Source organism: Odontesthes bonariensis, chromosome 22 (genome assembly GCF_027942865.1).
Source record: "Odontesthes bonariensis isolate fOdoBon6 chromosome 22, fOdoBon6.hap1, whole genome shotgun sequence".
NCBI lineage: Eukaryota > Metazoa > Chordata > Actinopteri > Atheriniformes > Atherinopsidae > Odontesthes > Odontesthes bonariensis.
Window position 1 is genome coordinate 16,513,138 of NC_134527.1, and position 25,874 is coordinate 16,539,011.

At 41.4% G+C, this 25,874-nt stretch overlaps 1 protein-coding gene across 3 annotated transcripts; it reads right to left on the bottom strand.

Moving 5' to 3' along the window:
- Positions 1-223: 223 nt before the first annotated feature.
- gpsm1b (G protein signaling modulator 1b) lies at positions 224-25,874 on the bottom strand. Of its 3 annotated transcripts, none has more exons than XM_075455296.1 (14): positions 25,596-25,874; positions 16,536-16,757; positions 15,258-15,393; positions 14,983-15,125; positions 13,756-13,879; positions 12,476-12,591; positions 12,134-12,289; positions 11,948-12,056; positions 11,714-11,828; positions 9,330-9,400; positions 9,068-9,238; positions 2,116-2,239; positions 1,731-1,936; positions 224-604 (listed from the first exon to the last, which is right to left on the bottom strand). In XM_075455296.1, the coding sequence occupies exons 1-14, from the start codon at positions 25,655-25,657 to the stop codon at positions 404-406; spliced, it is 1,956 nt and encodes a 651-aa protein (XP_075311411.1). In that variant the 5' UTR covers positions 25,658-25,874; the 3' UTR covers positions 224-403. The 3 variants fall into 3 exon arrangements, with proteins under 3 accessions (XP_075311411.1, XP_075311410.1, XP_075311412.1); XM_075455295.1 differs by having other exon boundaries at positions 2,080-2,239; positions 25,596-25,873; XM_075455297.1 differs by lacking the exon at positions 25,596-25,874 and adding an exon at positions 25,245-25,361 and having other exon boundaries at positions 2,080-2,239.

A 25,874-nucleotide genomic window follows, 5' to 3' on the forward strand; every position in this document is an offset into this window, starting at 1 on the left:
CTCCACAATAACTGTCCATACTGAAGTGTATGCCCATCTTGTGCATCTAAAAACACACACCTGACACAGAGGAATACAATCTTGGGTCTAAAATAGGTCATTCTGATTAAGGCATTAGACTGAGTATATACACAATATTTTGTGTTAGGTATTACGTCACCTCAAGCTGTAATTCCTCAGCATTTCATCCATCCTCAGTTCTGCTTTTATTCCCCACTACATAACACGTCAAGCAACATTTAAAAGGGCACCACCTATTGCACATGGAATTTGTCTTATTATTTAAAATCGTGTTAGTCCACCCTTCAGTGCTGGCTCTCAGTGTCAGCTCATCTTTCTTTTGCTTCTCTGTTTTTTTTAAATTTTCTTTGACATGAAGTTGCAGGGCGTTATTGATCGAGTCCTAGCTGGGAAAGCCACCGGGTGGCTCTGGATCCGGGGAGTGAGGGCTGGCCTGGTCGTCTTCAGGCAGCTGGACCCGCTGCTCGTCTATGCGCTTGGCCTGTACCCTCTGGATCAGACTGAAGAAGTCCTCATCAGGCACTGTGGGGGCGTGAGGGCCTGCTTCTGGTGGGGAGCACCGCTGATCATCAATTCTTGAGGACTGGAACCGGAGAGACAAATGTACTTAGCGTAGAGGTAAATATGACAAAATTAACAATATCGCCCAAAGTGTACTTGATATTTGGTGAAGAAAAATGCCATATAGATGTCAGTTCAACAGAATGATCGTTGACAGGACTACGTGCAGCACAACAGTAACCTAACAACCTATCCCTGAAGTCTAACCATCTTCTAAGAGGGTTACATCCTGAGTTTGTGTAAGAACTAGTGATGGGTCATGCGTACAAGCATCGGCTCTGAGAGCCGGCTCTTTGTAGTGAATCAGAAAAGCCAGCTCCCAGTTTTTTTCCCCATTCGCTGATTAGGTTTCACTTTCAGTGCTCAGTCCCAGCTCTGGTTACGACAGAGCTTTGTTACGATTGGCCAGCATGGCGACCAGCATGCGGTATTCACGTGAGAATTAAGGAGTTTGGTTCTGTTCTGTGGATTTGTTTGAAATGTTTTTGTTCATTTGTGCAATAAAAAAAGTTTAAAAAGTGTTTTTTTCACAGAATAAATGCAAATAATTAGGCAATTATAAGGTCTCTCATAAAAACACTGAAAGCAAAAAGGTTTTCAACACATAAACTATCATTTTTTTTGCAAAAGTTAAAGCGGCAGTAGGCAACTTTTTTTTAGTCATATTAGCTTGAACTGTCATGGGATTCTGGAAGTAGAATATTAAATAGGCTGTTTAGGAAAAATAACGAAATCTGTAGCTCCCTCTGAAGCCTGTAATCATGCTTACAAAAACCGAGCGCTCCCGGCTGTTTTTAACCAATCAAGTTACGGTGGAGGAATCCTACCTGTCAATCACAGCTTGTGCACACGCTGCTGAGCGTGAGTCTTCCCCAGCTTGTGTGCGCTCACACTGGTGTGAACTCACGTGCACAACCTCGTCCACAGAGGGGGAGGGGTTTGGGGGGCGATTCGGAGCTTGTTAGAGGTTGGGGGAGGGACCTGAAAGTTGTATCAGTTCGAATTTTCCGACTTTAGACTCGCAATTTTGAAAACTTGCCTACTGCAGCTTTAAGGTAAAATATAGGCTACAAAAGATCCTAAATAAAGAGCCGTTCGGGAGTCAAAAGAGCCGAACTTCCCATCACTAGTAAGAACTGGGTTTTCACCTGGCACTTTATAAGCATGTTGAAGAAGTCATCGCTGGGTTCTTGATGTTCTCCCTCACCAACCAGATGTCCCAAGTTGTTATGGGTAATCCTGAGCCCCGGAAGGTTACCAACATTAACACGCTGATCATCAAGACGTCGACTCTGAGAGCTAGCAATCAAATCAAACAGCTCCTCGGTCTGGGGGGAAGTGGTAATTGCAGGATCTAAGAGAAGAAAAAACAAAAAAAACATTCAATGAATGCAAAAGATCTTGTAGACTCATGTTTTGAAGGGGGAAGCTTTCATCTTGTGCTTAGTTTTTAAAAAGGACTCAGATATTCTTAATAAAGCTAAAAAAAAAACAAACCTGTCATCTCGTTCAGGGTTGGCATGTTTGCGGCACCTTCTCCGTTGGCTCCGTCCTGTGACTCATCAAGATGGCAGCGCTGGTCGTCCATGCGGCTGCTCTGGAACTTGCTGAGGAGGTCAAAGAAGCAGTCTTCATCGGAGGGGTCACGGCCCAGCTTCTGCAACAGAAATGACAAAACTCTCACTTTTTTTCCCCTCAAAGATCATCTTTCTTTTCACTTAAAATCACATAACGTGCTTATTTGAAATCAAGATCCTTTTTAGGGGACCGACTGTTTTCTACAAAACATGCGTCTGGAGGAATCTGAGGCAGTTCCAAGTCAGGCTCTGTTCTACTTGTCTCCATTTGTTAATGACGTTTCCCAGGGAGGCATTCTTTGCTGCATTTCTGACACCACCAGCCAACACATGGCAGTGGGGTTTCTTGCACTCCTGGAGCATCAGAATACATGTAATTCAAACTCATAACACGGTCATGTGGGTTATTTTTCTCCACCACCTGATGTTCATTTGCTTCTACATCCGAGACCATGGTCCTCGGCCGGAAAAGGGTGGAATGCTCTCTCCGGGTCGGGAACGAGATCCTTCCCCAAGTGGACCAGTTCAAGTATCTCGGGGTCTTGTTCACGAGTGAGGGACGAATGGAGCAGGAGATTGACAGGCGGATCGGTGCGGCGTCTGCAGTGATGCGGGCTCTGCACCGGCCCGTCGTGGTGAAGAAGGAGCTGAGCCAGAAGGCGAAGCTCTCGATTTACCGGTCAATCTATGTTCCTACCCTCACCTATGGTCACGAGCTGTGGGTAGTGACCGAAAGAACGAGATCACGAATACAAGCGGCCGAAATGAGTTTCCTCCGCAGGGTGTCTGGGCTCTCCCTTAGAGATAGGGTGAGAAGCTCGGTCATCCGGGAGGGGCTCGGAGTAGAACCGCTGCTCCTCCACATCGAGAGGAGTCAGATGAGGTGGCTCGGGCATCTGGTTAGGATGCCTCCTGGACGCCTCCCCGGTGAGGTGTTCCGGGCCCGTCCCACTGGGAGGAGGTCCCGGGGAAGACCCAGGACACGTTAGAGAGACTATGTTTCTCGGCTGGCCTGGGAACGCCTCGGGGTCCCCCCAGAAGAGCTGGAGGAAGTGGCCGGGGACAGGGACGTCTGGGTTTCTCTGCTCAAGCTGCTGCCCCCGCGACCCGATCCCCGGAGCAGCGGAAGATGGTGGATGGATGGATGGATGGATGGATGGATGGATCCAGGAGATGTAATCTACAGGTAGAGTAATTAACCTAAATGCAATATGGGTTGCATAATAAGGATTTTCAAGCAAGTCACTTTATGAAGTAAAATAATAAGATTAACTCACAGGGGATGGCCCTCCTGGTGAGAATATCGTGGCCTAGATACTGAAGGTGATACAATATCACAAAGTAAACATCTGCAGCAATGTAGATGGAAATAGCAGGAGAAGTAGCAGGCACTAGTTGTGGTGGCAGAAATATAAAACCCCAATTCAACCATCGAAAATAGTGTTGGATCCATCAGTGATTAACAAAATGCCTAGCGCCTCATAGAAGTTTTTTTTTTCTTTTCTTTGATGGTTACTAGACAAACAGGTGGGCAGAGAGAGAGAGAACGAGAGAGAGAGGGATGACATCCTGCAAAGGGCTTTCTTCTGTTTATTGTCAAATAACAGCAGTAGCTGATGACTCATATCACACGGCACATGTTTAGCTGGGATCGCAGAGTCAATAATGTGTCAAGGCTTTGAAACTAAAGTGGCTCATTTATGTATGAAAGCTGTCAAAGCAACCCTGGCAAAGCACATGTGGAATTTATAATGTTTGACCAGCGCTACTGAAATATTCTGGCACTTAGGCTGCAATATTATGACAGCTAATTTGCTGGGCGGCAGCAATAAAACGGGTATATGGTCAATATGAAAATGAAGCCGATGAACTAGAAATGAAGTCAAATTTGATACGATCTTAAAATAAACAACGCAATAGGTTGGATTGCACTGCCTCCATCTTACCCCTAAAAATTTCAAAGTACGGACTTAGAAATGCCTGGAGTTTGTTCCAAGACGCGGATATAACAGGAAGCAAAGTGGTCTCTTCTGACTCAGTATATTTAAATTATTAACATAAATTATTCCGACTTTTTGGATTTTCAAGGACTGTGAAAATCGAAGAAAGAAGCCTTATGGTCGAAGCCCAAGATTTGAAAGTGAAAGGCATGTCTCCTCAGGGGTCTCTGAAAAGGTTTCAGAGGAGGCTGGGTAAATGTACACTTAAGAAATAATACATTATTAATGTTATTACTGACCAAGAGGGGTCACATAGAGTAGCCTTCTGCGTTTGACTCGGTTCAAGAGATTTAAAGGCTGTTACAATTCTCCCCCCTTTTCCAGTATCAGACACAAATATATGCATTAAGAAAGATCACTTTTAGTATTGAGTTTAGTTCATGTGAGATATTTGGTTATTATGACTGATGTCAGTCGGATCACAAAACACAGTCATGATCTCACAGGCACCAAAAAAATAGAGCGGAACTAAGAAAGTAAACCGAGACAGTGTAGCAGGGTGCTTTTCCAAGTTTTGTCTAAGGCAGGTCCCACAGGTCCCAACTGTGAGATAGCAGGGTGTCACATGTACACGTTTAAGGCTTCCAAAGTCTTGCGTCTCATTCACTTCAAACAGGGCAATGTCTTGTGTTGCTGAATTGACTTAGCAACGCTTTTTGTGGGAAACTGAGAATAGCCCAACTTCTTCAAACTAATCATGGGTCTGATCTCGTGACCGACTGTGGCCGCAGTTCCGAATGTCAGACCTGAGTGTGAGGGCTTAGTGTGTGGATTCTGCTCAAAAACAGTTCAATTAATAGACTAAATGCAATAATTGTATGAAAAAATGAAATGACTGACTTATTTTGGAGTTAATCATAGACGCCGTTTCAAAACTCCATTCCCTGCTGTGGTACTTTGTAATATGACATTCAATCATTCCTTCCTTCCCAGTTTACTAAGATATATTTCAAACCAAGTGTCACAGAATTGTGTATTTAATTATGTTTTCTTTAACATTTATCTCAATTTCGCTGAACTTTTGCCCTCTGAAATAAGGCTTAAGTAATGAATAATTAATCAATACAACTGCTGTAATACCAGATTGTGCCACCACATGGAGCCTATTAGTGTTTAATGAGATGGAGCTGAAGCTGTGTTAACCCATTAAGGGTCACATGATAACAAAGGTTTCCAGCCTATCCTTTCTAATTGTGGCAGTTGAGTTGTATAAAAATGATTTGGCGATAGAGCACTTGCAGTGCAGTAAGATTTTCGGATGCTAACCCAGGTCGAGAGTTAAAGGACTGACAGAAGAAAGCAGCCGTTGCCAACAATGTTTTACCACCAGCAAGCGAAGAGAAAATGTGAATCAGCGACAGTGTAGCTATGGCAGTAAATACTGACGAATAGATGTTGAGAGACAGGGATTATTTTGCAACTGTTTTCAGCAGATGGACTAACAGTAAGCACAATCACAGTCATGCCATCATGTTCCAGACTATTATTTTTTTGACAAAACCAATATGACTAAAGAACAAGTAGAGCAGACAGTAGACGGCAATAAACATTTTTTATGCATTTAATGCTTTGAATGTTGCGGGAAAATTGTTAAATAGCCATTTTAAATAATGGATTTCTAATTTGGATTTCAAGTAATTTTGTGTAAACTTTATGGGCGCTTCAAATTCCTATTTTAAGCTAGCTGATTTTGCCGCAAACAGTAAGCGCGTGTGTGGTTATTCAATGATTTTATGGGAAAATTAAACCATTGCTCAGAGAAAAAGTTAGGAAATCAATGCAAAGAATAACTCTGATTCTGACCACGGGTTAAGGAAATAGTTAGAAATCTCTGGTGCATATTTGGACATCTTACAGGAAAAACTGAAAACGCATCCACTCCGTTCTAAAAATAACTTGTTTTGGTAAAAATCAACAAAAAGTCCCAGGGTAGGTTAATGGAAGACCAGATCGAATGAAGCCACAAAGGTCGAAACATTGTGATTGTGTCACTGACCTCTCTGAGGACACTTCTCTTCCACATATTAACAAATGCAAAAAACGAGTTTAGATAATTGCAACTATTCCAGTGTACAACCAATCGTGAATAAGATACAATAAATTCAACCCCAACTGGTAGATACAGTTATAAGTACTACGCCTTACAGCAAGATGTGACGTAGGTCAGCAGACATAAAGTTCTAAGAGATTTATTGTGGGAGTCAATTCTGTCTTTATTTTCTACACTAAAAAAAAAATCAGATGGTTGTTTCAGCAAAAAAAAAAGTTCTTGACTTCAGCTTCACACACTCCCCTAAAAGGCAGACAAAAACAAAAGTACACGCAGTAAATCCCACAAACCGCAATTCTATTCGTACTTCTATGTGTCAAATATGAAGAAAGTGAGAAAACTCAGGAATTCTTTGCAAAATGTTATTTGAGCTGTAAAGCATAAGTGAAACATCTTACCAGTGGCAGCACTTCTTTCTTCTCTAGCTCTCATTCCTCTCTGAGCTCTCTTTCACTCTGTTCATTTGCCTGGCTCACACCTCCTCCTCGGCTGCTTTCACCCTCCACTCTACACAACTCTTTCTCTCCCCGTCTCTACTTTCCTGCAGTTCTCGACCACCTCCCTCTAATTTCCTCTCCTCTTGTATCCCTCTATTTCAGCCCTCTTTTAACAACATACTACCTCCTCCTCTCTGTCCCTCGCTCTCTCTTTCTCTCTCTGCAGCTTTCCAGCAGGCCATTTTTGTCCTGTTCACCCACTGTGGGAAAACAACTCATTATGGGAAGCTGGGCGTTTGACCCTGTGGGGAGGGTTGCTGTTTTATGATCAAGGTCACATTATCAGCTGCGAGGCAGAGACGGGGTAGAAAGAGGTTAGAAAGACGGGTGCAGGAGTGTAGTTGTGAGTTCATTTCTCGCTATCAGCCGCTGCCAGCGGAGATCTACTACCCCCAGTTGACAGAAACCATCCATTTTTTGTACTTTAAAAAGTCTAATCGGGTGCAGCCATTACTTATAGCAGCTTCTGTTCCATGTCCTTGGCCTCATGGTCTCTCTGTGGATCTCCTCATTTCCCTGTCCATAATGTCCAATTAATCAAGTAGGCCAAAGTGACAGAACAGGAGAGAAAGGAACATGTGATGATGTAGAGGGAATGAAGAGATGGAGAGAGCGAGGGAGGCAGAGGAACTATGTTGAGTAAAACAAAAGAAAATTTGAGTGAAAGATAAAATAAGTTCGATCTAACTTATATCATCATTTGACTTTCTAACCCCTGATACTATTGTGGTATTGATTGATAATGGGGGAAAAAAGTTGATTAAATGAACTCGAATTTTCTCAAAGTATCTCAAGGTGCAATATCACACATGACCACAAGGGGCTGGCCCTCATTCAGCTTCTAATTGTGACACACTATGGTTTCGTCAGTTGGGTGAACTCGTTCTGATCAGTGTGCTGGTGATAATTTTGAAAATAAATACATCATCAAATACAGCAATGATTTTATTCAGTCAGATTTCAAACGTCCCTCTTCAGCTCCACCCTCTCGTGGTGACGGCCAGACATAAGTCCTAATCTTCCAGTCAACAAACCAAGAGGTGGCATCGTAATCACAACTCCCACCTCTTACTTACAGTCTAACAACACAATGTTGTAAACTTGGCAGAAGACAGTTTAACTTGTAATTATTTCAACTACCAATTATTTAACATGGATGCATCGCACTGAGCAGCACGGAAAAACTTTACAATCACTACTCTTTGGAGGATACAGAATCCGACCATATCTGAAATCTGTGAATGTGACCTTTTTAAAGGTAAAATATCAACATTTCATTTCATTTGACATTGGTGTGAAATTGTGTCATAGAGTGAATTTTTAAGTAAAACATGTGAGGTGAATGAGTCTTTGTCCCCAGAAGTAAGGCCTCTAGGTGATCAAAAGTCTATGCTTATATGAGAAAGAAATCAACAGATCGTCAACTGTTGCTTGCACGGAGGGAGAAAAGTTCAAACACACACTCAATCATCAATTGGCATTATTTTGACCTACTATGACGGATCACACTGTAACACAAGCACAATGTTGCTCATTTATTTCCATGTCTTCTTCACAGATCATCACCTGATGAGGATGATGACTTCTTGTCTGAGGCACACACTCTGAGCCTCAGTCTTTTAGCGAAATATCTAAAATTAGTCATTGTACCATTGAATTGAGCCAAAGCTTAGATTTTCCACCAACTCATAGAGCCAAAGTAAGCTACAACTTAGGCTCGGCATGTCTTACTAATGTATACATGTCAGAAGCCGCAGGATAAAACTGTCAATTAGACCTTGAGTGCATTTCTAATCACGTTTCAATACACATCACTTGCAGATTCACATTTGGGCATGCTTCATCGTCAGCGAGATCAAGAACATTTACTTGTGAATGGTACTTCTTCTTGCTTGAGATGGACGATGATAAAGCAGCCCTGTAATTTCCAGCCTGTCGCAACAACTGACATTGTCACAGGATCGTGGGATAAGTATATGCAGCAGGACCAAATAATTACGAGGAGACAATACAACAGCTGTGAATGAACATACAGTATTCATTAGGGAGCTAGCTCACATTATTCTGAGCAGTTACGATCAAACATCATCACCTTATTGAAAACGAGTGTTCATGGGTTTATCGCCTTGGTTTTTCACATGTTCTCTTTAGAGCCGCAACCAAGAAGACTGAAAATATTAATCAAGGGAAAGAGGTACAAAGAAATTCTCTCTGCTCAGGGTTTTTAAATCAGAAACCCTGCAGTATTTGGTGTTTGAATGCTGATATTTGCTCGTAATGCTGAAATGATAGTTGCAATGCTTTGTGAATATTGATTCGAGAGGGAAAACGCAATAAAACAACAAAGCTGTTGCTACTCACAGGCACCGGAGGCGGGACTTGCACAGTGATGTCATCAGTGTCTACAGGGGAGTCCAACCAGGGCCTTTCATCTGATGACTGACTGTCGGAGTAGCCTTTTCTTTTGCCAGGCTGCGACAGCTGACTCTTGGATTTCCTCTGCATGCTTTCCAAGTTTTGGTCGTCGCCATTCTGTGGGAATAAAACGCATCAGTTTAGAGACTGACAAAAGCAGGGTTCATATTCACAGGCACATTTTCTTTAGTGAGATTAGGCCAATCACCTTATCTGAAGAGTACTTCCACAATTCTACGCTATCCGTACTGTTTCTCTTGGTGATTTTGGGTCTTGCTCCTACAGAAAAAAAAAAAAAACAGATATGTAAATGAGCATTACATCACATGTAATATCTCACAACTTTAGGATCTTTTGCAAATTATTATTACATTATTATATCAGAAGCCTGTGATGTCAGTGGTGGTTTCATGATGTTCGATGTGGATATGAGGTAGACAAGCAGGCAAACAAACTGAATAAGCATCTGTTTGCTATCTCTGCTCCAAAGAGAAAAATGTGGGACGTGGGTGTGAGTATCTGCCCTGAGGAGGGTTTATGAACACAAATAACATGCAAAGGCCAGCCAGATTGTGCAGATGTTAAAGCTTTTTCACGCTTTATTATACAAGACTCAGATGTCTGGATGTGTGAACAGGTGGATCAAACCCGAGAAGAAAAAATAAATGAATAAATAAAGATTTGAAAAAAAATAATCCAAACAACTTTCTGTCATATTTAGTCTCACTTCAGACATAACACATACACCGTCTCGCCTTAAGTTAGTTTTATACTTAATATGGCCACTTTGTGTACATATACAACGTTCTGGTTAGTTTGCTTAAGCCCACAAATGCTGTTTGTCAAACACAGGAGTTAAAAGAGCATGATTTATGTAGTATTAAAGTTTTAAAGCCCTTCATAAATGCATGTTTACCCACATCATAAAAAGTTTCGACTTGATTTGACTTTGAGTCTGTTTCTAATTTGATTTGGTCGACCTGAAACCTTTATGATCTCGTTGTTTGCTCCCGTTTATATGAGATGGAAAGGTAAGACTTTCAGACATTTTGTCTAAGCCACAGTGTGAAGACGGCAAACACACAGGTCCCTGTTTTTAATGCACTTTTAGACCCTCATGCACATATATGCAAACAAACAGAGGGGCTTTTTCATCCGCCACGTGTTTTTCCATTCCGTGGGTAACTTGCTTACTCAATTTTGAAGAGATCAGGCAACATAAAAACAAGTGTTAAACACTTGTGAAAAAGGAGACTGGCATGCACTGAACTGGAACCTTCAGTTTATCAAGTCTCTACTTTATCAAACAAACACTTACAATTATCACTATACAGGGACATTGTGTCTTTGAAAATTCCTGGTTATTTCAAACAATACCTGTACCAAAGTAGTTAGGATTGCTGTTTAAAAAATATATAGAAACAGAATCAACTATTTGTAAATCATTTAATATAATAGGACAATAACATATCAAATGTTAAAACTGAGCGATATTGTTGTTTTCAGTCAAATATGGTAATTCTTCATTTAAAGCAAAGCTAGAGAAGTGCATGTACCTTGCAACCATGTGCCTCTGACTCACTTTGCATTTTGAAGTATACTGACCTTTGTCAGTACAAGACGGATGTAACGTTAACTCCATTGTTGCTATCAGTGAGTAATGGCTGGTGAACTCTTTAGTTCCGTGTTGCGTTTGCTTTGCTTGGCTCTGTCAGTAAAGCTGCCGACATTCAGGTTAATATGCGTTATAACTGGCTTTATTCTTAGACATTATGTATTCATACTCTGTATTTTTCTAAATAAGCCATGTTCCCATTTTGTACTTTTCCACTCTGCTCATACTACGCAATGTGTGTCCTTGAATGGTCCAAGACTTTAAGATGGCATAACGGGACTAAATAACTGGGTCAGATAAAGCTTCTCTATCGGGTCAGATAGGTCTGGTACATTAGATACACGCCCGAAAAAACTCACAAACACGTTGTTTATCTCATCCAAAGAACATGGCGAGGACGGTGGTTGGCCTGCTTATGTCACTAAAAACTGGCCAATTATACTGAGTCGCGTGTAAGTACAACCTCTGCGAGATAAATGTGAACATAAATATGAAATGTTTCCGGATATCGGGGCTCGGGCTGACGGATTTCCTGCCAGAGCTCTGTCACTCCGAGTCCAGCGCTGCCATACTTTACCTGTGCCCACTAATAAATACTTTGTTTAACTTAAGATTTCTCCAGCTTGTTCTTGGGCTTCCAATGAAAGAATCAGGCTAACATACGAAAAGAATACAACCGTTACCATTTATTTCTCCCTCTATGTAGTCTGTAACTTAGAGGGGATTGAAGCCCCGGTTGATCTCTATACAATACAAACTAATCAAACATGCTTTGGGCATTTATTATGGCATCATGTATTGTGACTAATGGAAATACACAACATTACAACAGGGGGTTCATCCCTGTTTGGTTATTTATCAGAGATTGAAATGTAAGTTATAACCTTAGAGTTATCATCTCTTCCTCACAGTAGACTGTCCCTAAAACTCATCCATAACCGTTCTTCAAAAGGGTGGAAACAAACTTTAGCTTTTACCTTGCATCTCAAACTCTGAACTGGAGGGTGAAAGATCGCTCTCATTGACTCCCAGGGCCTCCATCAGCTGCTCCACATTCATTCTGGCTGTCAGTTCCCCATTTCTGTCTCCGATCTAAGGATGAAATAGACAAGAGACAAACAAATGCTTCAAATATAAGAGGCCTTCATGTCATAAAAGAATTAGAATTTTACTTTCCCTCCTTTCAACTTCTATTTAATAAAATATCTCACTTCTCTGGAGATGTCCAGGTGCTTTCGGGCGTAGTGGAGGGCTTGTTTGTGGTTGCCTAAAGACACATACGCATTTCCTAGACTCCAGCAGGCACGACCCTCACCGACCCTATTGAGAAGTGAACATACAAACGTTAAAAACTGCTTCTGCGTTCACATATTTGATTTAATCTGTGCTCACTCTACCTGTCAGTAAGCTCTTGGGCTATGTACAGGTGTTTTAGGTGGTAGTCTATGGCTCTCTCATACTGCTGCAAAAGAGTGTAGGTGTTTCCCAGGCTGTAACAGGCCTGAGCCTCCATCACCTGGTCTCTCAGCTGCCTGGACAGTTGCAGAGTTTTTCTAGTGGGGGAGAAAACAAGGAGATAAATGAGGAGAACTAATGAAAATGAAGATCCAAACGAAGAGAGAGCGAAATTGCGGAAAAATACTTTTCTGATAGCATTTTAAGAGTTTGTGAAATGCAACAGAACATCACCATTGCCTTCACCATCCCTCCACTAGATGGCAGACTGCACTCTTTCTCACCTGTAGTGCTCTGTGGCTGTGCTGAACTGTCCCAGGAATATCAGCGCATTGCCTAGATTACTGTAGGCTCGCCGTTCAGCTGCTTTGTCCCCAAATTCTTTGGCAATGGACAATCGCTGTAAATGACAAGGCGGTGAAGTCAAACAACATGAATACAATGTATTCAACTGTGCTTCAATCCACGGATGACAAAGAGTTAAAAACTCATGTAATTTTACTTAACTTGATTGCATTTTTTCTTACTTAGTGTATGAGCAGCGGCAGTTACACAAGTTCAAGCTGCACACTCTGCGGGGGAACCTCATTTTCTGACCAGAAGCGCTGCTGCAGCACTGGTGCCTCAAATATCCCCCTCTGATTCCCTTTATAGGCAGTACGCTCTCCTCCATTGCACACTGATAGATTTGTAATGGGGGAGTGAGGGGAGGCCGGTTTCTTACATGAAGAAAGAAGTGGTTTACAATGGAGACCGACAGGAAAACGCAGGGAGGGAGTGTCTGAAGCCATACTTTTCAATGATTCACCAAGAACCAATTTCCTCCTTTTTCTGTGTAAGTAGAACATTCTCTGAACACCGTGTGCTAGCACAGCACGAAATGGATTGAAAAACACTTCCATGTGAAATTAGCTGAGAATGAAACGTATGAAGTGAGCACAAACATTTTCTCCAACATAAAAAACGACAGGAATCATGATTGAACACTTATTTGCTTTGCTCTCCCTGTCCTTGTCCCTGTCCGTTGCCACACATCTCTTCAGTTTGTTTGAAATAAACAAAAATTTGACTTAATACAAACGGATGGAGTAGAATGCCTGAAGCGATAGCTATTCAAATTGGAATCAGGCCCCCTACCATCTCAAGCAAGATGAGGAGTCTTGTTATTTTGCATATAAACTTTTAGCCAAACGAGGGAGGATATTATTTTAGTAAACACATTGCGCTTGCTTCTGCAAAGATTGAAATTAGATGACTTATAGCTCAGTCTATTCACACACGTCTTTCATCACAACCAACCAAACCACAACCAAATTTTGTAGTCACAACTAGTTTGCTTCTGGATTGCGTGTTATAGAAACACACACAAGAGACTGAAATTGACTATGTTGTACTGTAGCTTCATGGAGGGGGGGATCTCCACCCGGGACATTACGGCCACACAGCAAGTATACAAAACCCGCTAATGTAGCCCAACGCTGCTGGTAAGAGGCTGAGAACTCCCCGATATCTCAGCACTACAGCAGTGTGAATAGGATGCTGGTAAATATGCTGGATTACTCACCTGACGGTGAAACTTGATAGCTTCAACAAAGTTACCCAGCAGGTAGTGGGTGTTGCCCAGATTGCCGTAAGCCCTCCCCTGAGCAGCTCGGTCACCGAGCTCTTTGACCAAACACAAGTTCATCCTGCAGAGGTAAGTTCAAACACAGTATCAGTATCTATATGTTCAATGAAATTTTTTTTGTTTAATTTGCCAGCTTGTAATCAGTTTAATCTTGTTTATATTCTTTTTATTCAGTATGATTCAGAAAAAGAAAGTTGTGTCTGAATGTATTTATTTTTCACATACGATACTTCAATATCTTCACTCTGGATAATAATTTAAGGTTTTATGAAAAGGTTTAAATGGGGCCCCGATAATTTTCTGAAGAATTCCGTCTAAGAAGTGCGAAGGGGCTTTGCAAAGGCATTACAAATACAATAAATGCATTCAGTGTCATTTAAAGTCTACCAGTGATAACTTTACTCCATTATCTAAGAAGAAACCAGACATATAATGAGAATAATACCATAATAAGTTTGCAGCAACAATTTCTATGCAAAAATATGTCCACCGGACTGTCTGGTTGCAAAAGCTGCAGAGTTCCATAGCTGCGAGAGAAGACCTCGTCAAAATAATAGCAGCCCACTGTGTACGTCATGAAAGTGGACTATGAGGGAGAATGGAATAATGAAGCCACTGTTAGCAGAGACGCCCATGTGAGCCAAGTGTGCAACAGAGGGCAAAGAAAATAAGAAGAGTAGGAGGTAAATTGCTCTGTGGTGGGATAAAAATGAAATGAAACCTTCTGCAGCATTTTAAAATAAGACTGCGAAGAAAAATGATACAACGAAGAAACCCTGACGGCAATCCAGTTGTAAAGACAGTGGCAGTATCCCTCGGGAGTAGCTTTTAAATCAACCGGGACTGATTTAAAGGCAAAGTCAAGCAAATGAAACTCTGTATTTGATCCAAACTGACTAGTCCAAGGTCTTGCAGCTAAAACACACATTCCAGAAAACCCAAATCAAGTCTGGACTTATTGATCAAGATTTTACATGGAATGTTCAAGGCTGAAATATCTGTGAAAGTGTGCGTAATGACTTCGGTCAGGCTTTCTTTTAAGAAATGTAAATGTTTCCATCCACATGAAGTTTCAAGGATGAAATAGCAGATAAATATGGAAATCAAATGTCTGTACCTATATACTGCATGTATGAGTTCAGTACACCGTTTTATGAAACGTACTCATAAAAGCCAGTAGCCCGTTGCAGTGTATCTCTGACATCTGGAGACAGGTCACCCGGTTCCTGGGTGCAGCCCCACAACTGCTGTTTGCCCTTTGCATGAAACACATTCCCTATGTTATACAGGGCTCTGGCCTCCCCAACCTACAACATAATATGACAAGGAAAGACAGACAGGTTTAAGAACAGAGTTTACATGTGTGTATATCAGAAAATATTCATTTGTGCATGTCGGTTTGTTTGGACATTCAAAGTTTTGTTTATGGTACATGTTACCTTGTCGCCCTGCTCTTGAGAAATATCCAGATGTCTTTGGCAGCAGACAACAGCCTCATCAAAGCGCCCCAACACTTTCAATGTGTTACCAAGGTTACCACTGGCTTTTCCTTCCCCAATTCGGTCTCCTATAGTCCTGAGCAACACAAGGAAAAACATTTTTTAATTTAGTGTCGGGGTAAAGGTGACTCCCTTCTGTTAATCGCTACATGGGGAAAAAAAAGTAATTGAGGTGCTGCAACAGAGCTCAGTAGGGAGATGCTGTATGGTACACGTGTCATTATATTTGCTTACTTCCAGGGACCAGACCACAGTGGTCCTGGTGATACTGTAATGTAACAAGCTAAACGTCCCTGGGGTTTTTAATCACTTCCCTGCTGACGTACCAGCTGCACTCACTGCAGGAGGTCAGATCATTCGCAATTTAAATATCCGGCTTGTAGATGTTGACTTTTACTGTACAGAAGTCTCTTATCTTTTTCCTGGAATTTTCAATGTGAAACTCACAACCAAGAAATCTTGCTTCCTGATGATTTCCTCAGGATATGTGAAACTGACCTTACTATACAAGGCAGCTAGATTCTTGTAACAAAAAATAAAATAAAAAAATAAATCACGGTTTTGGAAGGATTCCTCTTGCCTGGCTACAAGCAAAAATGTACAAGGTACAATTGTACAATTGCAGTCTGCATCCCACACTGAAAGCTGCAGGTGGGTTTTAGTTATGACAACACTAACAATAAATAAGTTAGTGTAGATGCTCTTTAACCATCAGGCTTTTTCCTTCCTTTCCTATGTATCTTGCCCCACTGGCTGTGCTTTGAGAACCTGACTCCTAAATTAGCTAAACTTGAAAATAACCCCTCTGGGACGATCTGCATGTCAAATAGATACATCATAAAAATATAATTCTTTTACTCAGAGCTGAGTGGCGTTCTTCCTGCAGTGATATAAGTTACAGCCCAACGTCGACATTTTTCTATAACTGTTGAGGTATCACAAACATTGAAAAAACAGCACTTTTTTTTTAATGACATACATGATGTTACATGAAAAATTCTCAGGAGAAAAGTTCCCCTTCCAGATCACGAGATGTAGTAGATAAATGTTAAGAAATGTGACTTCCTACTACACATATCTATCATTCAATTTGTGTAAATATTCTACTGTACTTCATTTTAATGCTTATCAAATACTTTAAAACACAGATTCTGTCGATTTGTCAAAGATCTGTCAAAGACAGAGTCATATACTGTAGCCTTTAGATCAAGTGCTCACCTGGCTAAGGTAAGGTCGTGCCTGTGGTATTCCAGGGCTTTGCCATACTCCTTGAGGTAGAAGTAGGCATTGCCCAGCTGGCTGTAGATGGCACTGAGGGTCTTGAGGTCTTCAGTGCCAACCTGCACGGCAGCTTCAAAAAATGCTGTTCCCCCTTTAAAGTCCCCAGCTTTGCAAAGTCGCTCTCCTTCCAAAGCCAACTCCAAGCAAGAGGCCTCCATCCTGAATAGTGCACACGTAGGAAAAGTCAATGGAAGCACAGATGTACCTGCACTGTAATAGATAATAATATACAGTAATACGAATACGATTACAGTGGAGGTGCAACATCATTTTATGGTAAGGAACAAATTGGAAAGATCACCATGACAACACAGTCTGTAGCCGTTTCTGTGAACTGTTGCCTTAGCAACTGAGACTAAGCTCTAATATGAGCACCTTGAGAAGAAGAATTTCACTAATTTCTGCTCATATCAGGCTGATGTGTAAGGACTCGCTATTCTCTTGAACTGATCCTTAGTTATGTACAGGTATTACCTTCCCTCCAACGTTTTTTCTAATAGATCTTGAGAAAATGGGGGGGGGGGGATAAAAAAATAAAGCTCAAGTATGACAAGCCGCATATTCCAGGGGAAATCATCTAAAGTAAAGTCGAGAAAAACTTTTTTACCCACACAGACTGTACTGAGAACAGCAAGGGCTTATCAATGAGGTACCCAGAAAGTTTACACCCCAGATCCATTGTATAATCTAGGATAAAGACCAGCCAATTTGGTTGCACCCTGAATTCCAGATAAGATACTAGAATTTAGAGTTAAGCAAAGATCATCCCTCACTTTAATCTGTTTTGCTAAAGGTTCAATTCAAAAGAGGAGTAGAATCAGGGATTTTTTTTTTCATGTGCAGTCCACTTGTTGAAGATCTTTAAAAATGAATGCTTTTTTTTTTCTTGCATACCGAAATGTACACAGCTGTGTTGCAATGCATATAATCATAAAGTTGCAATGCATATAATCAGATTAGATTTTCTCCACCCTATCTGTGCACGCAAAGGTCATTTCGTTTATCAAACTTTCATTCAAAGTGGCAAAGTGACTGTGTCAGTATTGCTGCATTTCAGCTTTCCAACTGCACCTGTGTTTCTGCTTGGTTCGGGTCTTGCTCACATAGACCTCGAGCTCCAAATGTAAAGGCCTTAGCACAGATTGAGGCCGGGCTCCACGGTGGACCAGTCTACACATAGCCCTCTCTGCTCCAGTCAGAGGGCAAGGCTCAAACGCCATGACGACAATATTCAACAAGACAACTTACATAAAAAAAACTCTTTACATGGTGAGCATTTCATTCTACTATGCGTATCACATATGAGGTAATGCTGAGACTTTTCATGTCCATACAAATTCCATATTGCTTTCAAACAGACAAAAAGTATTCACAGTGTCAGCAAGGCTGCAGCAAATCTGGACACAATCCAACTGGAAGTCAGAACCACAGGCTGAGAACAGCCAAGAATAACATCTGCTTTTCTAGTCTTCAGAAGCCTTTTAAAAAAAAAAAAAAAAAACTGAATGGCAAGTTCCTCAACTCCTGTAGCCAAAGAGTCAGAGGGGAATTGTAGAACATTCCCCAAAAGAGAAGTTCCAGTTAAAACGACATTTCAGAGTGAAAAAAACTGAATTAAAATGAGCTCAAACGTCATGTTTTCATAATCCAGCTGTACTGAATTGAGTGAAAACGTTGAGATGTGGATTGCTGTTATGTCACTGAGTTCTCTCGATCTCCAATAGAAATGCGTCCTCTCCTTTGATCCTCTTCAACCTGTCCTCAGCTGCGACAATGAAGTCCATTGTTCTACCTTACAGAGCAATAGAGGCAGGGTGCAACATGGGGAGCATTCTGGGTGAGAGCAGATGCACAGTCTATTATGAAAAGAAAAGAGCAATACTTCCAAGCTTGACCACTGCCCCAATGAGCGACAGAGAGAGAGGATGAGAGAGACAGAGAATCGCTAATCCCGTCATCTGCACCTCCTTACTTGAGACCATACAGTGCTATGAGTGGCCCAGACTAATCCATCAATCTGCTGAACCTAGCAGAAACATAATTAGGTCGACAGCCAAGAAAGATAATCAAGGTTGTTAGTGAAGAAGAGGTAAAGGGCTTATTAGGTTAAAACAAGTTTAAACGTCCACACTAGGAGGTGATAAATGTATGGGTGTTTTCTTTTTCTCAGTTCATTATAGAAATATCTTTAAATGTTGCATTTCCATTCTCATTCACCCCTTTAATGGATGCTTCACATGTTGAATTACATGTAAAAAAAAAAAAAGCTTTAATCATCATTTGTATCATTAGATGGAAGATGTGGGCAGTGGATAACCACTCAAATATATGCAACTTCCAAATGATGAAAATTTAACTGCAACATGTCAAAAGCCAAGTCAAGAGGGGGACTCCCACCGCTTCTACGGTGTCTCGGTTACCGTGGCAACTGCTACATCTATCCCTCAAGTTCCATTTGGAATTTGAAAGAACTTATTTCAGTCAGTAATCATCTTTGTTTCTATACGATGCTGTGCTCAGAAGGCATGAATATCCTATTACTAAGCGCCACGAGGCCGACAGAATAATATATGAAAACCTAAACTGTGCGTGTGCCGATTACCATTTACATCATTTTAAAACATTTCAAGTATATACCCGAGGTTCCTAACGTTTACCCATATTTACAAGCTTCATATGCTGATTCTTAAGGCAAGATCTTGAAAAACACTGTTCATTTGTGTCACTGGATGCAAGTTGTGGATAACACGTATATACTAATCACCAAAATACAGACAAAGCTTTCACAGGGAACTTGTTTTTCCTGTTAAACAAAATTGCTTTAGCAGCATGTAAATCCTTTTGGTGGCGTACCAAAGAATTGTGCCAATATATCCACCAATCAAACGTAGCTGAAAAAGAATCTCATGAAGGCTCTGTGATACTAACAGATTATGTCAGTTAAAAAATAAATTAAGCAGCCCCTGTTTTGCCAGATTCAAACTGATCCCTGTCATAGCTTTGTTGAAACACAGCTCAGACGTCTTTTCTTTCGCTCTGTCACCCAGAGGATATGGACACAGCTGTGACCCAAAACCAGGGCTAACCGCTGTGACCACTCTTGGTCTTCTCCGTAGGTGGCATTGGACGCGTTTCCGTTGGCCTGACTTAATTTTTTTAAAGAAACCGAGTCTGATGCCTATTTTCTATTAAGTGATATTTCAAAAGTTTCCTTCGCTCCCGACTTGTTGAAAATGACAAAACACCTTCTTTGCTCTGTCCAAATGTCACATGGAACACTGACAGGGTAAGCAGCTATCCTTAAATAAACCCAAGTCAAACCAACATCATAAATTAAATATCACAAATATATACAGTAAGTAGAGGTGGGCGAAAAAAAATTGATTCGTGTACATATCGCAATTTTTTTATTGGATGATTTTAAAAATCGATTTTTCTCCCCTCAATCGATTATATTACGTCTTATCCGTGTCCAGAAAAACTTAATCAATTCATTACATTAGGTTATGTTAAAACTAGCCCACATTTGTGCTGTGTGGACATTTCAATTCATTTTGTAACTGTAAACTTTAAAAAATGCTGTACATGTGAAGTACCTCTTTTTGTCTCAGTTGAAATAAATCGGCACCTTAGAATCGTGATACAATCGAATCGTGACCAAAGCATATCGTCTCACCCCTAACAACAAGCCTTAAATGGCTTGACATGGGTATTTTAATCTCCTGACATGGGTATCTTATTCAATGCTGAGAACAATAATGAGAAAAAGAATGCCATTATAATTTTTCACATGGCATTATGCTATTTACCCCAAAGTTGAAAGCCTGAAAAACAAGTCAGGAGAGATGCTCCAACATTTAACGTTTATTTACCACTAAACAGGCTGTTGCTACCTCGGTGAACTTAAGCCCTGTATCAGGGGAGGGGTGGCCTTGTACGTGGTGCGTTTTGCTGCAGCAAATGTAAAAGCTTGAAATTAAAATAAAGATTAGGAGTGGCGCTTATTAGATTTAAGGAAATTTAAGATAGGATCAGAGTGTGTGTGTGCTGTATGATAATGCATGCTTTAGCTGTATCTGTGGGAGCTGCATTTGACATTTACCAGTGGAAGCTTTGTCATTTTTCAAGTGGAGCCTCTCCAGCTCTGAACTGAAAATTCAAGTCACTGGATCTGAGCAATGCACCAAAAGATAGGCCCACAAAGTTGTAGACTCTGCCAAAGGGTGCCGGCGCAAACAGGGAACTGGAGCCGGCACTCATGGCCAAAGCCAGATGGAGGAAAGGTACAAGGTCAGTGCAGTTACAAAAGATTACAGAGGGAACATTTTTCTGAGCAATTACATCTTTGCAGTCTTAAACAGTCAGTTTAACTGATTTTTGTGAGGCTACACAATTTTCACCAGGTCCTCACAAAGCAAGGGCTGACAAACGTACAATCAGCAGAAGAGTTGTTGCCCTCATGTTCAGAATCAGACGAACAAATCGGAAAAATCTACCCAATCACGGGTGGATGCTGAGACGTCTTCAAGGCCTCCGTTTCAGTGGCTTTGAAGGAGCATGACAATGAAGAATCCTCATTGCATGGCTCTATTAAAAGGTTCTTAAGTTGATCTCTGTTGTGATTTGGCATTACACAAATCAAATTAAACTGAACACACCAAATAGCAAGTAACTATAGAGGTTCGGTTTCAGTGGAAAGCCAGAAGTTGAGGAGAAAAGCATGCTAATGGCCTTTAAAAACCACCGCTGAACTATAAAACTCAGATGAAAGATCACACTGAGGAAAAAAGATCAGAGACTAAATGAATCACCAGAAGAGTAAAAAGGACATTTATGAACACACATGTGTATATATATATATATATATATATATATATATATATATAATATAGTTAGCCTCCATGACAGGATTTTCACAAAGTGTCATTCTTACCAACTTTGTGTTTGGAGTGCAAGTGAATTTGTGCAGAGAGGTCTGCCATTCTCTCCTCTGATTACCCATCTAATTGGTCTGTTTGGGAGACACTCGTCCCATAATAGCCTGCCTGTGGTCTAAGGCTGCGGCTACACGGAAACGTTTTTCACTGTAAACGATACTTTTTCTTATCGTTTCGCTGTCGCGGCCACACGGAGCCGGCGTTCCCACTACCCCAAAACGATAGTTTTTGAAAACGGGTTCCAGAGTGGGAAAGTTTGAAAACGGCCTCGTTTCGTTTCCATTGTAAAGCCTGGTTTATAGTCGGTAACGCAAGACGCAAAGCAAGACGCAAGAAGAAACGCAAGCCCTTGCGCGGTTGCAAGCCCCCCATTGCGAGCTTGCGTGTGTCACCTCAATTTTCTAAACTTCACGCAAGAAAAAGACGCAAGCCTACTACTTGAAAACGGCATACTCATCGATCTGACAGCATGCAGAGCGTTTACACACAGTGCACTTCACTCCTGTCCGAGCCGAAATCAGCCAGCCTGAAAAGCTGATTTCCCTTAAGTTATAAACTCTGTAAATATATAACTTTAGCAACATTTGAAACATTTTCAGGCGAGAAAGTAGTCGTTTAGACCCCCAAGGTGTTGAAAATCTGACAAAATACCGGCTATTTACAAGAAGAAGAAGCATGAATCACTCGAGGAGGTCCTGGCGGTGAATTTCCTTTCATCATAGTAGGCTTGTCATTGAAAAAACCCGCTACTCCACCTACTGTCCTGGCGGTGAATCGTCACGCAGCACACGCAAGCGCCGGCAAAGCTAAATGAAGTATAAACGTCTCGAGCCATTAACATAAACGCAAGAAGAAAGCGCAAGGGCAGTAAAAAGAAGTATAACTCAGCCTTTACAGCTAAAACGTTTTTGCGTCAGTCACACGTTGACGCTGGGAGCCAATTTTAACACTTCTCTATTGTCTCACTGCGTGGCGTGACACAGTGGCGTGTGTACTGCCTCGTTTCATCGTTTTCGTCTGGACCAGCAGCGCGTTTCCGTGTGGTCGCAAGAATTTTCGAACCCGTTTTAAAAAAAAACCTCGTTTCGTTTTCGTGTAGCCGTAGCCTTAGTGAGACAATCTCCCAGTGCTGTTACCATGACAGCAAGGAGTACATGTGACATACAGGACAGGTCTCGGGGAGTTGGTTTCGGTGTACCGATGTGACTTTTTGGTGTAATTTTAAAGAATGACTCGTGTAAGGTTTGTTTATGTTTCAAAAGCTAAAACAGTGACAACAATAAACAGTAAAAAAAATAAAATAAACAGGTTTCTGTAAAATAATCAACCCCTCACAATCAATTTATGTGTGAAGATCCCGTTCTGCTGACACAGAAAGGTTTATGCCAAATAGGTTAACTGGAATGTGAGGAGAATAACAAACATAGTTCAGAGTAGAGCTCGGCATCTACAAGTTGAAGTTCGGAGAATGAGCAGCCAATAGCTTTTGTGTTAAGCTGATTGGCGATTTTAAATGTACCCTAGAAGCGATTGTGAGCGTGCACAATTTTTTTTCCCCCTCCTGGATCCTGAATTAAGTGAACACAGATGTATATTAATATAAAAAAAAAAAATAAATAAAAAAAAAAAATAGATGGATGCATGGAGTTCCACTACATTTCATAACACCCCTCCCGTAACATACAAGTCGGTACTGACCACATTAAGTGTGGTAGAAAACAAAGCACAAAATTCCAAAGCGCATGAAAATCTACAGTAAGAAGAAACATTTGATTTTACCTTGACATGAACAAAGACAAAACACCTCAAGTCTTTAGCAGCTCATTCGGGAATCAGGATAATCCATGAAAAGTACATACTGTGTGAAATAATCCTATTAGGAATAGTGATTAAGAGCAACTCCAAAGAATTCAGGGACATTTCCTTTTTTCAACGGATCCTTATTTCATATTCAAGGGTCTGTCCCTGTGATTCTTGGCTAAGCTAAGAAACCCCTGTGCTCAGAGTAGTAACACAGCCATAATTACAGACTACCGTGGCCTGTTGTCAAGGAAACCAAAGAGAAACTCTCAAGGAATGTTTCTCCTCTTGCAGTGCGTGTCTCCTTCAGTTAGAGCAAAACTGTCTCCTGTCTATTTCATTTGTCTGCATCTCGTGTCAAGATGCATTTTAGCTCTGCAATTGTTTCTCTTTTCTTTTCTTTACCTTTTCCTGAGTGGCAGAATTACCGGGGCAGTATCATACTTCACCCCTAAAAACACTGAGGGAAAACTAGAACATCTGTGGATTCTGTTTTGCAACCTCAACAGCTAAAATCATGGAAATCTGGAGCAGCTTCTGGTTTAAATACTGATCATTTGGATCCAAACGCTACGGTTGGAAGAAAGAATGTCAGAATTCTTATTTATAGCAATTCACAGCTCCGGGGGTTTGTCCTTCTCTGGCCATGGCCAATTCCAGTGTTTGGATACTTTTAAGGATGTCTTCTTTTAACAGACGGTTTTGTGGTGCCCCAAGAGTTCTGCTTTGCTCTGCTTTGCACTTAAGCTTCGGAATATTTCCCCCAGAGTTGCTTCTCTTCTCTGCCATTTTCATTGTTTTCATTTTGGCAACAAAACAACGGGATTTTACAGAGATTCCTTGTTCACAAAAGGCCTCCAGATAATATCCTCTTTGTGTCTCAACTGCAGTTTTCGGAGGCAACAGATGACGCACACACCAACAACCCTCATTGTGAAAAGGTCATGTATTGAAAGTAAGGAAAAAGCGATCGCACCATGACCAGCACTACCAGCACTCACTCAGTGTATTTCTCTGCGTGTGTGTGCTTTTCGTCACGGACCTGACAACCTTGCAGGCTGTATGAATGTCACATCTCACCTCAACACTTATTAACATTCCCAACAGCCTGCTCTGTGTCACTGACTCGAGGGGGTGTAATGTCACAATGCAGTTTTGGTTTGACACAAAATCCCAGTGAGAAGGTTTCTTACATTAAAAGTTAGTTTAAACATAGAAAATGCACTTACCCCGAGCAGAAAGCGCACCTGTGGCTTGCTTATTTTACTCAAAGTCAGTTAAACCACTTCTAAAACTTGGTTTAACTGACCACTCCCTCACTCAATTCCACTGGAGCGGTATCAAAATTGGACTTAAATGTTTGCATAATTCCATAAATATGTATCTAATTGATGTATCTATCTTTATTGTATTTTTGACAGTGTTGACAAACAGATAAGCAGCTCCACTCTCCAGCTAGCTTACCTATGAGGTTATGGGATAATTAGAGCCGATAACATTCAGTTTGTGGTTGAACAGACCATATAGAGCATGTCTCGAGACAAACAGTGTATCAATTGTGAGACTTAATGCAATTAATGACACACTGAACCATCTAAATTAATAAATAAATAAAGAGTCTTTTTCTGTGACGTGAACCAAATAGTAAAATGGAAAAATGACCATGGGTTAAGCTTGTCAAATAGTGGCATACTTCTGTGAAAGGTGAGGCGAAAGACGCCAGGAAATGTGCAGACAAGAGACAACATTGCTCTCACCACCTTGTATGCTAATATGCTGTAAAACAGCAAACGTTTTGGCAGACATCGATGTGATGCTACCATAACTCATCGCCCTGTTTATTTGCTGTGATTTAGCAGCCACATGGCACCTCTAAGCCGAAGCCATGTGTGCTGTGGATGTGTAAAACCTGCTAACAGTCTTTCCCTGCTACACTCCTTTCAAGTTCACATCTCACAGGGCTCCTCTCAGTCTGTACATTCCAGCCACAGCGACTCAGTGACCCGAGCCAGGAACGAGGCTTGGATCTGGGCTCTGGCTTCAGCTGTGGCTGGGTCTTGAGCTTTAAACCAGTGAAAGCTGGCTGGACAAGTTCCCCCTGACTAGCTCCTCCTTAAGCAAAGCCTTGAGCTGGCAGTCTCTACTACTCTCCCTCCTTTCAGTCATTTCTAGCCGCTCCCAGCCGTCTCTCTTGGATCGTTTTCGCTAATAAAGGACCTCCAGATTGGGCTGACCCCTCACGTTTGCCCTGGGCTCCTACCTTGAGTGCAGCCTCTTGCTGGCCAGATCCTGGTCTACTCCGTTCGCAGCCGACTGAGCCATAGAAGCGCCGCTAATGTGACTGCTTCCTAGCTCGCTTCCTCCCGCTTTGAGACCCCTTTACAGTTAAGTCCTCCAGAGGCAGCAAGCTTTTCTTCTTTCGTGAGCCCTTCCGCTTCCCTGCACCTCCCTCCCACTTGTTTTTATGTCGCCTCTCTCCTTTTATTTCTTCATTCACTACAGTAATGGCAGCCTCTGAGGGAGTGGGGCATTGTACAAA